Source organism: Crotalus tigris, unplaced genomic scaffold, assembly GCF_016545835.1.
Source record: "Crotalus tigris isolate CLP2741 ecotype Arizona unplaced genomic scaffold, ASM1654583v1 scf7180000018371.15429387391:27106975, whole genome shotgun sequence".
NCBI classification, from domain to species: domain Eukaryota; kingdom Metazoa; phylum Chordata; class Lepidosauria; order Squamata; family Viperidae; genus Crotalus; species Crotalus tigris.
The window spans coordinates 19,423,472-19,439,649 of NW_024096970.1; the positions used below are offsets into that span (position 1 = coordinate 19,423,472).

Genomic DNA, 16,178 nt, shown 5'->3' on the forward strand with positions numbered 1-16,178 from the left:
TGACCTTGGCTGGCTGGAGCTTCTCACAAGGTTCAGCTGGGCTTTCATCCCCTGCTTTCCTTACATTCCAATCCTTCCATCTCCTCCCCTCCCCCATGCTGTCAGGCTGTCAGCTCATGAAGCTTGGATAGGTGAGATGCAACCATGACATACTTCAGTAAGGCATTTGACAAAGTAGACCATAACCTACTAATTAAGATAGAAAAATGTGGGTTAGACAGCATCACCACCAGATGGATTTGTAGCTGGCTGACCGGCCGTACTCAGTGTGTGGTCCTCAATGGAATTGCATCTACATGAGGAAAGTGTGTAGTGGGGTGCCCCAGGGCTCTGTTCTCGGCCCAGTGCTCCTCAACATCTTCATCAATGATTTGAATGAGGGAATAGATGGGGAACTCATCAGATTTGCAAATGACTCCAAGCTGGCAGAAATAGCCAACACTCCAGAAGATAGGCTTAAGAAGGATCTTGATAGACTTAACATTGGGTGCTATCTAATGAAATGAAATTCAATGGTGAAAAAAATAAGGTTCTACATTTAGGCAAGAAAAATCAAATGCACAGATACAGAATACAATAGATGGTACCTTGCGCAATAGTAGTAACTGTGAGAGGGATCTTGGAATCCTAGTAGACAATCACTTAAATATGAGTAGTGTGCTGCAGCTGCCAAAAAAGGTCAACACAGTGCTAGACTGCATTAACAGAGGGATAGAATCAAAATCAGGTAAAGTGTTAATACCACTTTACAATGCCTTGGTAAGGCTACACTTGGAATACTGCATCCAGTTTTGGTCACCATGTTGTAAAAAAGATGTTGAGACTCTAGAAAGAATACAGAAAAGAGCAACAAAGATGATCAGAGGACTGGAGGCCAAAACATAAAGAACTGTTGCTGGAATTGGTTATGTTAGTTTAATGAAAAGAAGGACTAAGGATGACATGACAGCAGTGTTCCAGTATCTCAGAGGTTGCCACAAAGAAGAGGGAGTCAAGCTAGTCTCCAAAGCACCTGAGAACAGGACAAGAAGCAATGGATGGAAAATAATCAAGGAGAGAAGCAACCTAGAACTAAGGAGAAATTTCCTGACAGAACAATTAATCAGCCGAGAGGCTGAGCTGGGCGGCACAAATCTAAAAAGAAGCACGAGGCCACTCAGCTCCCAGTCTGCCCGAGTTTCAGCAGGCAGTGGGGCACTTTCCTCACAGCGCCAAGAGCTGAGCCGGGTGGCGCGAATCTGATGAGAAGTGCAATGCTGCCTAGCCCCCAGTCTGTCCAGTTTCAGCAGGCAGCAAGGTGCAAAGCTGATGAGCTTCGCACTGCCTGGCTCAACCTCTCGGCGCTGTGAGGAGAGTGCTCCGCTGCCTGCTGAAACCAGGCTGGCTGGGGGCTTGGCAGCATTGCGCAGGTATCCCCTCTCCCAGAGCCCACCAAGCCAGATATGTGAACTAGGTGAGGGCCATGTGCTGGCTACTTCCAGGTAATGGTGCATTTCTTCATTCCTCACGAAGGGTGACACCTTCCCAGCTGTATTTCTTGCCTGTTTTTCTCCTTACCTCATCTCAAATATTTTCCCACCACTCTATACTTAGGAAGGAAGGAAGGAAAGAAGGAAAGACGGAGAGGGAGGGTCTGAGGGAACTCTTGTCTTAGTTCGGCCCTGCTGCCCTTTCCCCATCCCCTTGCCCCCTCCTCCTGGCCTATCCTGGGGGTCTCCCATCCTATTGCTAAGGAAGCTTTGGATACAAAGCCAAGTCTACTCTATGGAGAGGGAATAGGCCTCCCTCTGACTTTGCCTTCGTACCCATCAAAAACAATCTGGCTAAGGAGAGCAAGCACAGCAGCAAAAGCCTTGAGAAAGGGGATAAGTGCAGCTGGGCACCCCCTTGGGTGGGCTGGGCTTGGTGCCGTGGGTGCTCGAGGGCCAGGCTGGGCATTTGACCTCTGCTGCCCAGGGCTCCAGGCAGCCCGCACCACCATCCAGCCCCCCCCCTGCATGGCCTGAGAGGAACAGTAAGGCTCCTCCAGTGGACCATGCCTTGGCACTTGCCCTGGTCTCATCCCTTTCTGCCAGAGTCCCTCAAATCTGTCTCATTCCTGCCCAGGCCCCCACAGGCACCCTTGAGGCAAATGATGTAGAGCTGGCCATGCCCACCCAGTAGGCCACACCCACTCCATCCATGCCCACCCAGTAGGTCACACCCATCCTGGCCATACCACCTGGCCCCCCAAGGGCAACCGCAATGCTGATGCGGCCCTCAATGAAATTGAGTTTGACACCCCTGTTCTATACTGAGAACCAACATTGCAATAAAAGGATTATTCTGCATAAGGTGGTTTCAAATTGCATTCTAAACAAAATAACGCAGTCAACTTTTGTGAACAATGTGTAAATCAGATTTGTAATTTATGCTTTCATGGTAACAAGACTTGAAAGCGTGTTCCTACTACTACCATATTCCCACTCCCTTACATCTCTCTTGCCCACCGGGTATTCTATAAATATATTGGAATTCAACTCATGAGAGATTAGAAAAATTAGTTCAACTGTACATTTGATAAGTACCAAATTGGGGTAGACTGCCATGCAATTTTTTTTTTCAGAGCAGATTTATACCACATTTTTTAATAGATCAGCTGTAACCAACAGTTACTTCATAAGCCAACCTACCCCAGAAAGTACTTTTATTTGGGCTTCTGGTAGTTTGCCAATTTTAATAAAAATATGTATGTATATGAGTTTGTGTTTAAATGTTTATTCCAGGAAGGTCAAGAAGTAGTATACCCTTCTGGAAAATATTGATGCCAGAAGGACTTTATTTTTTGTTGTGTTAGATCAGCCTTTAATGATATTATGCCCACATATACAACTATTGCTACCACTTCTCATTCTTTATGGATACCAAAATAATTCCACATTTTGTTTTTTGTATTCTGTGGAGGAAGGCAATGGAAGAAATGAAGGCTGATATTCTCACAGAAAAATCCTGGACATTATTTTCAGTCAAATAATTAGGGGAACACTTGTAGCATTACACCTTCTCTTTCTTTACTTCTCCCTTTTGTGGCTCAATACTGTCAAATGGATAATGGTTCAGAGTTGACGATCTATAATTTTTTTCTACTCAATGGCCAGAATAACCTATGAATGCATTTATTTGGAAATGATCAATTTTTTTGCCAGTGTTTTGCCCTAATTTTAGTTCAGATTTTGATTGGCTTGAGTGGAGTTTTTGTAGTATGCATTGTACTTGGTTAGCCATATAGACAGTGGCTGCCAGTGAATTACATCTCTTATTTGCTTTGGTTGTTAAGATTTAGACCATTTTGATTGGATTACAGCAGTGTTTCCCAAACTTGACAATTTTAAGGCATGAGGACTTCAACTTCCAGAATTCCACAGCCAGCAACGCTGGCTGTGGAATTCTGGGAGTTGAAGTCCTCATGCCTTAAAATTGTCAAGTTTGGGAAACACTGGATTACCGAAACACCAGAACCTTTACATCCTTCATGGACACTTACTTGGCATCTTAAATCACAAGAGATTCAATCAAGCAAAGCATTATTTTAATGGTGATTCTGGTTTTATAGTACAATTTAAATATTCAGAAGAATATTTTACTAAATTGAGAAGATTATCTAAAATTGATCAGGCTTTATCCCAGATCTTTGTTGCAAAGGTAAGAACTCCTAAACGGGAATACACTTTTGTAGGCAAGTCTCTGAGTTATCATCTGAAGTCGAGAAATCTTTGAATTGTATTTGAGCTTCTCTCTTGGGCATTATGAGTAGTTGATGGGAGAGTGGAAATCTTCAGTTTGATGCATTAATTAGGCTTGTTTTCATGGGTCCACAAGGGTTTATTGGGTCTGATTTTTCCCATTTGTTTTGGTAGAATTACTGTACCACAGGCCTGTGAAAAGCCCACCTCACTTTTTTTTTATAGTCTTTTGTTTCTTTCTTTAGAGATTTCCCTTCTAGTGTAATTGGATTCTGATTGTTCTTTTGTTAGCTAATTGGGTGTTATAATCACCACATTATTAGCTTGGCATAAACAGTACTTAATAATTTAAGCCTCAGAAGGTTTAGAGGACCTAAAATCAAAACAATATAGATTAATGATGTTGCTACTTCCACCCCTTCCCCAGCTGGGCTGACTTCTAAGAAGCATTTGAGTGAACTCAGGATCTCCAACTCTTGCTTTTGCAAAGAAAAGAAAGTTAAATTGCCCACTTCCCTTGGAAGTGTGACAGAATACTTTTTCCTACAGGGAACTTCTCTGCTCTTGTTGGAATCAAGCAAGAGTTTAGAATTTATATACAGTATGTGTTTACCCAGGGTTCCATATTTCTTGGGGAATTCAAATGAGAAGACTTAAATCAGTAGTTATTTGACCTCAATCTCCTAAAGGTTAATGGGGATGGCAATATATTCTTATTGCTTATTTCAATTAGGTAGAGGTGTTAGAATAGCAAAACGGACTAAGAAAGAATACTATATGGGAGAATTGGGGACTTTATGTCAAGTGCGTAACCTCACAACTCTTCCTTGCAAATTGTGGTCTAAGGTTACATGTCTGTCTTTGCTGGACACATTTTGGCTAAAGGCAGAATTGTATAAGATTGCTGGGGTGGGATTACAGCTGCATGCAAGAATTGAAAGATGTGGCAAGATTTACTGTACCCCTTCCTCCCTTGGTACCAATTTCTCTCTGCAATCTTCCTCCTACCTCTGCTTTCTGAGAAATGCAGAACTTCCTAATTCACCCTTTGTCTTATTTGGCAGAACCATTTCAAGAAATTTCAGACTCTCTTGGCAGTCCTGAAATTTTAATAAAGCTATTCATTATAGAAGTATTTCAAACTTGATTCATTAATTAAATGAGGAAAAATGATTGCATAAAGGCTTTCTCGTCTTTAGCATGCACATAAGAAATGAGATTGCTCTCTTTACAGCAAAGTTTAAGTGGAAAGGGATGGGGCTGAAATTATGCCAGCAAAGTTGGGGCTAGAAATTTACTAAGAAATCAATAAGTGAGAAATGTTTATGATCAGATACCATGGGTTCATGATAGCCTACAAGATACTATTCAATCTTTTGTGTGATGGGTATAGTACCTGACCCAACTTTGACCTATTTTAGGCATCTCGTTTTGCTACTCAGTTAGCTTGGCACTCTGCACGGTGCCTATCAAATCATATACAAAAAGGTTACTAAAAAGTGAGAAAGAAAGGAGATAGAATGTAATAGCTTGATAGGCATCATCATTGGCTAGAACAGTTCAACATCTACAACATCTACACTGCAAGAGATCTGTTTCCTGAAGACACCATTTTCTGTCCACAGACATTTCTGAAATAAGAGCAACTAAGAAAGGAGATGACTGGAAGTTTGCTACATTAGCATGTGAACAGGCAAAGATTATTTTGTGGGAAAGTGACCATGGTAGAGGGCCCCTTTGGAAGTAAGAGGAAATGGCACAGTGGTGAATCAAAGAAATACAGAGCCTATATGTGGATGAATTCCTTAGACACATTGGGTCGCTTTATGCTACTCTTGGGCTGTCATGATCAAATAGAAACACAATTTCCTTCTCCATCCCGGAAAATGTCATTATGAAAGTACTATCTTAGTCTGCAGATATGGTGAGTTTTCTGGGGCATCTCTGCAACAGAATGAAGGCTAATACTTCCATGTGTGGGAAATTTAGAAGTCAATCAAGGGCAGTAGCATAGACATACCCACTTAATAGCTCTACACACAGCAGTTTGGTATAGGGAATCTTACTTTATAAATATATATCCATATAGCCCTACTTTGGAACTAATTTTTAGGCCATTCAACTGTGTAGATGTTTAGACTAGTCAACCATCAACAATGTCTATTTGGAGTCCTGGGGCACAATAATGCTGGGACTATTAAAGGCCCCAGGATAGGGACAATTAATATATACTGACAGTCGTATGCACATGTTCTTCAGCTTTCTGCTAAGCATTTCTGGAGAGAAACAGCTATCATATCTGGAATCACAGTATTAGTGGTTCCTTAAACAAAAACATTAAAGTGATGGTCCTGCTTGTAATGCCATCAGTAAATAGGGCAAACTGATCGTATAGCTTATTTTCTTACTGTGCTCTGTGAAACTATACCAGAGTAAGATAATTCATCTCCATGTGTTCTCTACTCTGTCCCCACCCCATCTTATTATTAGAAATCTTTCTTCTTTTTTTGCTTCAAGACACATGTTGAGCTCCTTAATAATCTGGACATTTTAAAAATATACTGCTGCTGCTTATAAAAATGGGCAGCAATGTCTCCATTTTCTTGCATGTCTAAGTGAGCAATATGGGATTATTCATGGCCCTTCTACAATGAGATCAAATTCCTAAGCGCTCACTTGATATAAGAGATTGCTCCATGGATTGCAACTTGGAGGGTTCAGAGGCAGCAGGTTGAACTGGTGTCTTCTGCTCCTTTGAGGTTTAGTCCATTGCACTTGGTAGGAGAGTGAAAATTGGAGCAGTTTTTAGTCCCAGCCTTTATGACTAATTTATAGTTCAATGTGCCCTACAAATGCAGAACATTGGTAAAATTCAGCAAACCAATGAAAGACATGAACACTGCATACATAAGGGTTGAGAATCAGACTTGGGGTTCATGTATACTCTACAAAATATACACATAGTGTTGCAATGCCAAGTCAAGGAAGGCTGATTTTAATGTATTGTGCCCAAACTACCTAGGGCAGTGGTGGCGAACCTATGGCACAGGTACCAGAGGCAGCACTCAGAGCCCTCTCTGTGAGCACGCGTGCTGTCGCCCCAGTCCTAGGCTTTCAGCTGAATTTTATAAAACCTTTTCCCTTTGGCCTCCGCCATGTACAAAAAAAAAAAAAAAGGTTCAATCAATCAGTCAATTTCAACTTCTCGTGGGAAAAAAATATTGCAAAATTGGAATTGATTGATTGAACTTTTTAGTCCCACCCAGTCTGCCGTTACCACCACAGCCACGCCCAGCCAATGGGCCATACCCAGCCAATGGGCCACACCCACCCGGCACCCAACGATGCATAAGTGGGTTTTGGGTTGCAGTTTGGGCACTTGGTCTCTAAATGGTTCACCATCACTGACCTAGGGCATATCAGTAAAATTCAAGTAACATGTCCTTAATGATAAAGGATCTACAGTAAGTCTGCCAATTCCTTGCAAACAAGGTTTCTTAGTTTATGACAAGCAGTCTCCTTTCTCTGAGACCAACAGCAGTTATGATATTGTGTCTACACTTTAAATGGGGAAAAGGACAGAAAGAGAAGAATTAAATCTTTCTTCTTTAAATCCTCAGTTCTCCTCAGGTACAAATTCTTCCCCTCTAAATGCAGCATAGCTATTTATAAGCAAAAATATACTTACCACACAACATTACCTTTGCCAATTTAATGTAATATCCAATGGCGTTTTTAATAAAGGTTATCCCAAGTTAAATGTGTAGAGCAGGGACAATTAATGTCTGCCTTTGGATAGTGCTGAATTCCACTCCCCACTGAGTCTAGACAGCATGGCCAAGTTGGAAAGATTATAATCATTATAGATCAATAGCATCTGGAGTGTCAAAAGTTACAGGCAGTTCTGAAGTGTAGCATTGCACCATTATTGAATCAATCACTGAAGATTCTAAACAGCAATTCTCAGTGCTTTCAAAAGCATTCTTGTTTAAGATTATTTTTAGGTGAAAGTTTAATTTTCAAGGCTTATGTTTAGGATGACTTTTTTCTCCCTGCCCTGAACCAACCTTGGTTTATGCAAATCAGGTTTTCTTCTGAGCTCTAGAGAGATCATTCCTCGCTTGGGACTAGTATTTTCAACCAGAGTGAAAATAGAGGGTTCACTTCTGAAAATGAGTATCTGAGGAGGAGCAATTCTGAATTGTTGAATTGATCCAGCCTGAGTAGAGCAGCTAGACATTGTGGATATCCATGATCCAAAACTATGTCTTCTCTTTACCACTGTAAAATTCCTATTTCATTAAAGGCAAAGAAGCCTTGAGTTATGAAGTTCTTCAAAACATGGTAATGTTAAATGATGCTGGAAATTCTGTTTCATTGCACTGATATTTACTGAGACAAAGAATATCCCTGGTGAAGCTCAGGAGAAAGGAAAATTTTGGTTTGTGGTGAATTTCTGTTCTATACACAAACCAGCTGCTTTTTATCCCAGCATTAATACATTACATTTTTCTGCTAATGTTTTACACATGTGGAGGCAGTAGGAGCATTATGTGGCAGATACCGTACTTATGTCCTTGGTTTGATTTTGGTTTCCGAACTTCTACTGAGCTCACCAGTCTCTTTTTTTCAGTGACAATATTTCTTCAGTTTTTGAATTCTGTTATCTCAGAAATGGCTGAAGAACATAAAAGTCCGGGTGGCTCCTCCATTGGAGAGAAATGGACATGTCTGCTTATTCCAACTGGAGATGTCATCCTGACCTGAGGACTGCTCTCTATTAAACTTGGAAGAGAAATCCACAGTTAGTCAAATTTCTGTTTTCTGTCTTTTTGTTTCATTTACTATTGTAGAACAGGAAAACATTTATCAGGGAAAAACCTGTTCAGTACAGCAGTTTAGTATTATGCAGTGTGCTTTCTCCATTTATAACATCCATTAAGTTAGGAACATTTCACTTATTACTTACAGGATTAATAGTTATTCAAAGCATAAGAATCCTGTGAAATAAGAGGGTGGTGATTTTCTTCAAATCACCTATGAACTTTCCCTTCTAAGTATTTTTAATAGCATTATTCATCTCTTAGACATTTTCAGACTGCTCCATTGTAGGTCTTACAACACAGTTCAAGAGAAAAGTACACAATCCATTAGAGCCAGGAACTAGCAGAATGTGCTGTGAGAAACAATGGCCTAATGCAGATTGAAGAACCTGTGTGTCTCTAGCTTACAGTATCCCTCACCTTCGATGATACTTCGTGGGATTACAGTACATCTCTACTGGAGGAAAGATACACAAATTCCTGACCATGATCTAACTGGTTAATATGTGAATGCAGTTTAACTAGAAGTAGTGTTGTTCTTTTAGTGGTAGCTTTGAAAGAAAACTGATTCATTCCCATGCACATGTCTAACAGAAAGCAATTCTGAAAAGCATATGTATTATTTAGTTGTCTTCTTTGGGACTTTCCAAATTTAGGGATGTGACATCATGCCAGTTGGCAATTGGCAACCTCAAACATGCTGGTGCAAAAAGGACAATGCATTATTTAAAGACAGAGACTTCACCTCTACCTGCCACTTCACTCCAGTTTCTACTATCAACTTAATGCCACTCTAGATGTGATTAGTGAACAGTCATGTGTTTAAATCTGGTTCTTCAATTGTACAAATAATTCCCCTATTAAAGAAAAAATATATGGTTGACATAAGTTAGATCTTTCATCTTTCCTTAAATTGTCTGATGATCAACTTTTTCCTATTCCTGGTTTATAGGAAACTGGGCCAGATTTTTATACACATAGCTCTACCTGTTAGCACTAGAAATCCCTTTTCCCCTTCTCCCATGTTGAAATCTGTTGTTGAACCAGGAATGGGGAAGTTTCCACCTCATCTGATCCAAAATAATGCAAAATTGGAAAATAGCATTCTTCTGCTTGCTAAGCCAGAAACTAGCCAAATGCAGGCCTTGAAAAACAGAGACAAGTTAGGCTTGTCACTTCAATGGAATTAGCTGGGAAATCTTTCTTACAGGCAATGGATTTGGAAAAAAAGCAGTAACTGCAGCAGAAGCATTATTCGATCATTCAGAAAACAGAGGCCTTTGGTTCTGCAGTTGGCAATATACTGAGATTTGCAGTGATTGTGAATGTATATCCAAGGATGCTCAGCATTCCATATGTCTTTACCCCTTTCACTAATGGTTTATAGAAAGGATCACAGCTATTATGGACATTGCATTGATCAAATCAAAACAGTCCTTTCTTTCTTTTTGCTGCCATGACAAGATTGCTCAAGCTAGAGAAATATCTTCATATGACCAAAGTATTTGTTTAAAACAAGCAAAATAGTGGGGAGAGGGAGAAAGAGAATATGGAACAACTGAGAATTCAGATGATTTACCAGAATACACAGAAAGAGCCAAACAATGGCAGTCTGTCAACCTGGAGCAGAACAGAGGTAATGTAGAGAACATGCTGCTAAGCAGCTGGTGTATAGAATAGAAATAACACTATCTCTTCAGAATATCTCGGTAGTCTGTATCTGTGCTCAACATCTCGATGTTTTGCATCCACCATTCTAACAGCATGACCCAGAGATGTTAAGACTTAAAAAGGCCCATCATCCATCTGCCTGACTGGTTCTGGTCCAAATTACAACTTCAGGTCTTTCCCCCAAACTATCTGGTGTAGCAGCTCGGGGCATTTTAGATTTTGGGTTATGATGCTTCTTTCCAGCATTCTGAAGATTCAACATTTCTGTCCATCTATCTTTGGTTTGGCAGGATGAAATCAATGATAATGTGTTTCGGTGTCCAGCATGGGTCCGGTTCTATATTTGCCTTCTGTGTTTTCCAGTTCTGTTTCAAAACTTGGCAGGCCACCCTCCTCTATATTCTCTGCTTGCTCCAGGCGGCCCCCCATTGTGCCATAAGACTGATGAGCTGGGGAAGCTGCTGGCGTAAGACTTAATTCTGGCTCTTGAAGCACAGTGGCCACAAACATCTGCAATGCAAAAACAAGATGGTTAAATTCTGAGGCTTTTGGCTTTCATCTCTTTGGCTAACAAGGTAGGTCACTCCTTTAATACAGACTCTCCCCACTTTTCCAAGTTTGGCAACCGCATGGCAACAATTATTGCTTGTGGCTTGTGAAGCATCTCTGGAACATTAAAAACTTCTAGGGCACATACCTCAACAGGAATTTGTATAAGTGCAACTTAATAAATGCAACTGTACAACTGCAACTGTCATAGCTGTGTAAGACTTATGATAAATTATGAATGTACTTACATTCGAATTGGGTGTGGAAGAGATGCTACTTGTTTCTGTATCATTGAAAGCTCCATCAGACTGCTCTGACATCTGTTTGCAGATGGAGAAGAAGGTAAATAGGATTTAAGACAAAAAAGCAAGAATGTTTGTTCTGTTTGGAAGTCACTCCCCAAATCTAAACAATCTTAGAATTAAAATTGAAAGTAATTAAATAATGAAATTCAATCCCAGAATACTTGATTAATCCAATATTTTTCTATCTATATAGCAAAGTATTTCCAGCTGATTTGTCTAGTTCCTGTTTTTCCCTTCCATTTTCAATGAAGAACTGAAGGGCTGAAGGAGCTTCTTAGAGGAGAAGTGAATGTCCTCAAAGACAAACAAGAAAGTCCAGTTGCCTCATGAAAAAGCATCTTTGGGACATCTCAACAACTGTTTTCTTACAACATATCATGATGGAATGTCTGTTAGTCAGAAGATGCAGGATAATTTCTGAAACTGATGGCAACATTTTGTTCTGAGATACTGCTGTTGTAGCATTAATTTAGCCTACTCTTACACGAGTCAATCCAGATGTATTCAGATCACCAGATTTCCAGTCACCACGGCTCTTGGCCATGTTGGGAGGAAGTTGGAAAATTGTTCCAAATTTTCTATTGATATACTGCAGGATGGATGCTGCTACACTAAAATGCTGATCAAGCTTAAGGAGCATCACTTTTAACAATAATTTATAAATGCAGCCCTTTCACAGTCCCTGTGAGCAGAGCATGATAATCTGATATTTGAGTTATTTCAAAAACCTGTTTGAACAAAAAAATGCACGTTGAAGTATAGGCAACTTCTGAAGGTTTGAAGGATCAGAGTAGATCATAGGTTGTCACTAGAAGGAACAGGACTAATTTCTTTGGCCCTTTGTTGGTGGGGATATGAAATAGAGTAGTATAGAATAATAATAGAGTTGGAAGGGACCTTGGAGGTCTTCTAGTCTAACCATCTGGGTCCTTAAAAATTTCTGCACCAGAGCAATCATTTGAAAAACAGTTACAAACTGCTTATTTTTCCATTGAAGTTGGCCAGCACATCTCAGGTGTTAGGGACTATATGTGATCCATGGGTCATCCACCCAGTATAAACTAGCACATAGTTTATATATTGCACAACAACAACAACAATAATAATAATAATAGAGTTGGAAGGAACCTTTGAGGTCTTCTAGTCCAATCCCCTGCTCAGGCAGGAAACATTATATAGAAGAATAGAATAGAATAGAATAGAATAGAATAGAATAGAATAGAATAGAATAGAATAGAATAGAATAGAATAGAATGGAATGGAATGGAATGGAGAATAGAATAGAATAGAATAGAATAGAATAGAATAGAATAGAATAGAATAGAATAGGAATGGAATGGAATGGAATGGAATGGAATGGAGAATAGAATAGAATAGAATAGAATAGAATAGAATAGAATAGAATAGAATAGAATAGAATAGAATAGAATAGCTGGAAGGGACCTTGGAGGTCTTCTAATCCAGTCCTCTGCTCAAGGAGGAGAATTCAGACAAATGACTGTCCAGTCTCTTCTTAAAAACTTCCAGTGTTGGAGCATTCACATCTTCTGGAGGCAGGTTATTCCACCGATTAATTGTTCTAACTGTCAGGAAATTTCTCCTTAGTTCTAGGTTGTTTCTCTCTTTGGTTAGTTTCCATCCATTGCTTCTTGTCCTGCCTTCAGGTGCTTAGGAGAATAGCTTGACTCCCTCTTCATTGTGCCAGCCCGAGATATTGGAACACTGCTATCATGTCACCCCTGGTCCTTCTCTTCATTAAACTAATACCCAATTCCAGCAATTGTTCTTTATATGTTTTAGCCGCCAGTCCCCTAATCATTGTTGCTCTTCTCTGTACTCTTTCTAGATTCTCAACATCTTTTTTACATTGTGATGACAAAACTGGATGCAATATTCCAAGTGTGGCCTTACCAAGGTGTTATAAAGTGGTATTAACACTTTACCTGATTTTGATTCTATCCCTCTGTTAATGCAGTCTAGCACTGTGTTGGTTTTCTTGGAAGCTACAGCACACTAGTCATATTTAAGTGATTGTCCACTAGGATTCCAAGATCCCTCTCACAGTTACTACTATTGTGTGAAGTACCATCTATTCTATACTGTACCTGTGCATTTGTTTTTTCTTGCCTAAATGTAGAACCTTACTTTTTTCACCACTGAATTTCATTTCGTTAGATAACGCCCAATGTTCAAATCTGTCAAGATCCTTCTGTATCTTAAGCCTATCTTCTGGAGTGTTGGCTATTCTTGCCAGCTTTGTGTTGTCTGCAAATCTGGTGACTTCCCCATCTATCCCCTCATCCAAATCATTGATGAAGTTGTTGAAGAGCACTGGGCCCAGAACAGAGCCCTGGGGCACCCCACTACACACTTCCCTCCATGTAGATGCAATTCCATTGAGGAGCACATGCTGAATATGGCCAGTCAACCAGCTATGAATCCATCTGTGGTAATGATGTCTAACCTACATTTTTCTATATTATCAAGTAGTAGCTTGTGGTCTATTTTATCAAATGCCTTACTGGAGTCCGAGTAAATTATATCCACAGCATTCCTCTGGTCCATTAATTTTGTCATCTGTTTTTTTACATGTTGAAAGAGGCTTTTTTTGGGGTTATTTTTGACTTTTGTCGCAAGCCTTAGTTCATTTTGAGCCTTAGCTTTCCTCACTTTATCTTTGCAGGCTTGGGCTATTTGCTGATATTCTGCCTTAGTTATGCACCCCTTTTTCCGCTTTTTATACTTGTCCTTTTTGTCTTTCAATTTATCAGAGAGTTCTTTATGAACTCTCTTTATGAATATTAATCTACAATGTGATTCTTTTCATTTTGTATTAGTACGTTATAGGACAGTGGTGGCGAACCTATGGCACAGGTGCCAGAGGTGGCACTCGGAGCCCTCTCTGTGGGCACACGTGCCGTTGTCCCAGCCTTGCCTCCCCTCATTTCCAGCAGCCCCCCTGAAGGAGACTCGCCCTTGAGCATGGCCCACACGGAGCAGCGCAGCCAAGGACATGGCAGCCAGGCAGCGTAGACAAGAGTCTGCCCTCATACCCCATCATGCAGTTGATGCTGCAGGCCACGGGCAGAGGATGTGGCCACTATAGCACTGCTGGGCTGCCTGGGCAATCTGTGGCGGGCCCTGGAGGCGGTGAGTGGTCCTGTGGGCAGGCGGGGTGGGGGATGGGGGGGCAGAACGGTGGCAGGGCAGGGGATGGAGCAGGTGCGGGGCCAGTTTTGGGGCACTTGGTCTCTAAAAGATTCGCCATCACTGTTATAGGAGTTCAGCTACTGTGGTTTAATCAAACAATTAATGGTTAATATTTGAACCCACTTAGATTCAAATTTCTATTAATTAATGACACTTACTGCTTTAATGATAAACTACTTCACAAAAGTAGTTGTGAGGAAGAAATGGGGATGGGACTATCATTGGCATGTTGTTTTTTAAACCTCTGATAAACAAAGCAGATTAATAGAATGAAAGAAGAAGAAAATGCATGTTAACACTTTTGGGGAAAAAGTATTTTATGAACACTACACTGACTTGAAATTTAAAAAAGAAAGGAAAACTTATGTGTGATTCAATCTATTCTTAATGCAGTATAACAAAAATGTAGCCAAAAGGAATGATAGAAAACTAATGTAGCCAAAAAGGAATGATAGAAAGTAAACAATCAAGAAATCTACCACAGAAACAGTAATGCCTATCTACCTACACATAAACACAAATCTGGTACTTTATACATACTTTTTATGTTGCTTTTTATGATTAACTCCACTAAGTTTCTGAGATGTTTGGGAACCACAAAGATACAAAAAACAAAAAAACCAAAAAACCCCCCACATAATTGTTTGAACTTTGACTATTTCACTGAGTACATCAAAAATTGCTTCTCAGAACGGAAACAGTAGGAGTTCTGGACCTGTAGGTCCTTTTCTGTCTTTAAAGATTTTTATCATCAATATGTTATTTGGCATACTCAGTGCATACATCTGTTAATACTGGATTTCTAACTGTTTAGGAATAGATGGGGCATTCATCCCAGAACTGCATTACAGGAAAAAGGAGGGGGAAAGGAGGGGGGGAATAGTTATAAAATAATAGTTAGCTATGTGTTGTTACATCCAGAAATTAAAATTAGAACCATATCTTCATGTTTTGCCTCTCTAGTGGCAGCTAGTCACAAACAATTATAAGAAACAGCCACAAAGATCCAATGTTGTTGTCAGCTGATTTCCATTTGTACAATAAAAGTTTCCCTTGTTTTTCTCCTTCTTTTGTGTCTCACCAAATTGGCTCCAAAGAGTCTCTCAAGGTCTGGAGTAGATTTGGGGACTGTGATGGGAAAGAAAGACTGATCCATGAAGGTGTCCCACTAGATACTGTACAAGCCAAGAAACAAATGCGCTGTTACCTGATAGCTGGAAGGTTTCCTTGGATGAAACTTCTTCAGGCACAGACCAAAGAAGGAAAAGGGACTGCAGCAGAGAAGAACCACACAGGTGAAAATGGTAATGGGACGAACAGAGCCTACAGCATTGGGGAAGAGAAAAACAGATTGGCACAATGCACCCATTCTAACTGCCTCCTCTGCCTATGGTTCATGGTAGACTAGCAGCTGGCAGCTCAGAGGCCTTTTGTGTTAGGAAGAAAGCTCATCCCATCTGCACGAGAGCTCTCTACATACTACTGATTACTGCTTCTAAAACTAACCTTCAAGGAATGATTGTTAGCTCCTTATTCTGTTCAAGCCTGCCCATTAACAAATTCATGTACCACTTTAAACTAACTAGGGAGTGTCATGTTTGCCATGTCTTAAATTGCTTTTCTGGCCCAGGCTCAGATTTCTTTTATCTGACCACTGATATGACTGTGGCTCTTTCTCCTCTTCCTCAGGGTTATTCCTAGTGCCCATTACAGCTTACCATGAAGAACACAAGAAATGAATGCTGCAGTTCTGCTCCAAAATATACACACAAATTCTCCTTTAACTCAAGTGTTATCTAATTCTCAAGTGCCTTAATTCATTTTGGGATCAGTTGCACTATGCGCAGTTCCATGTAATAGTAGGAAACCATCTTTTTCAGCACCAAGTCCACAGAGAC

General features: G+C 40.3%; 1 protein-coding gene across 9 annotated transcripts in view; it reads right to left on the reverse strand.

Annotated features, from left to right (window-relative positions):
* Positions 1-8,536: 8,536 nt before the first annotated feature.
* Positions 8,537-16,178, reverse strand: part of TMEM63C (transmembrane protein 63C) — a 70,124-nt gene continuing 62,482 nt past the window's right edge. For all 9 annotated transcript variants that reach the window (XM_039351639.1, XM_039351638.1, XM_039351637.1 and 6 more), the window contains 3 exons: positions 15,488-15,603; positions 11,014-11,085; positions 8,537-10,726 (listed from right to left, as the gene is read on the reverse strand). In XM_039351639.1, the coding sequence (XP_039207573.1) occupies positions 10,514-10,726; positions 11,014-11,085; positions 15,488-15,603 (401 nt within the window). In that variant the 3' untranslated portion in view covers positions 8,537-10,513. The remainder of the gene's footprint in view (positions 10,727-11,013; positions 11,086-15,487; positions 15,604-16,178) is intronic.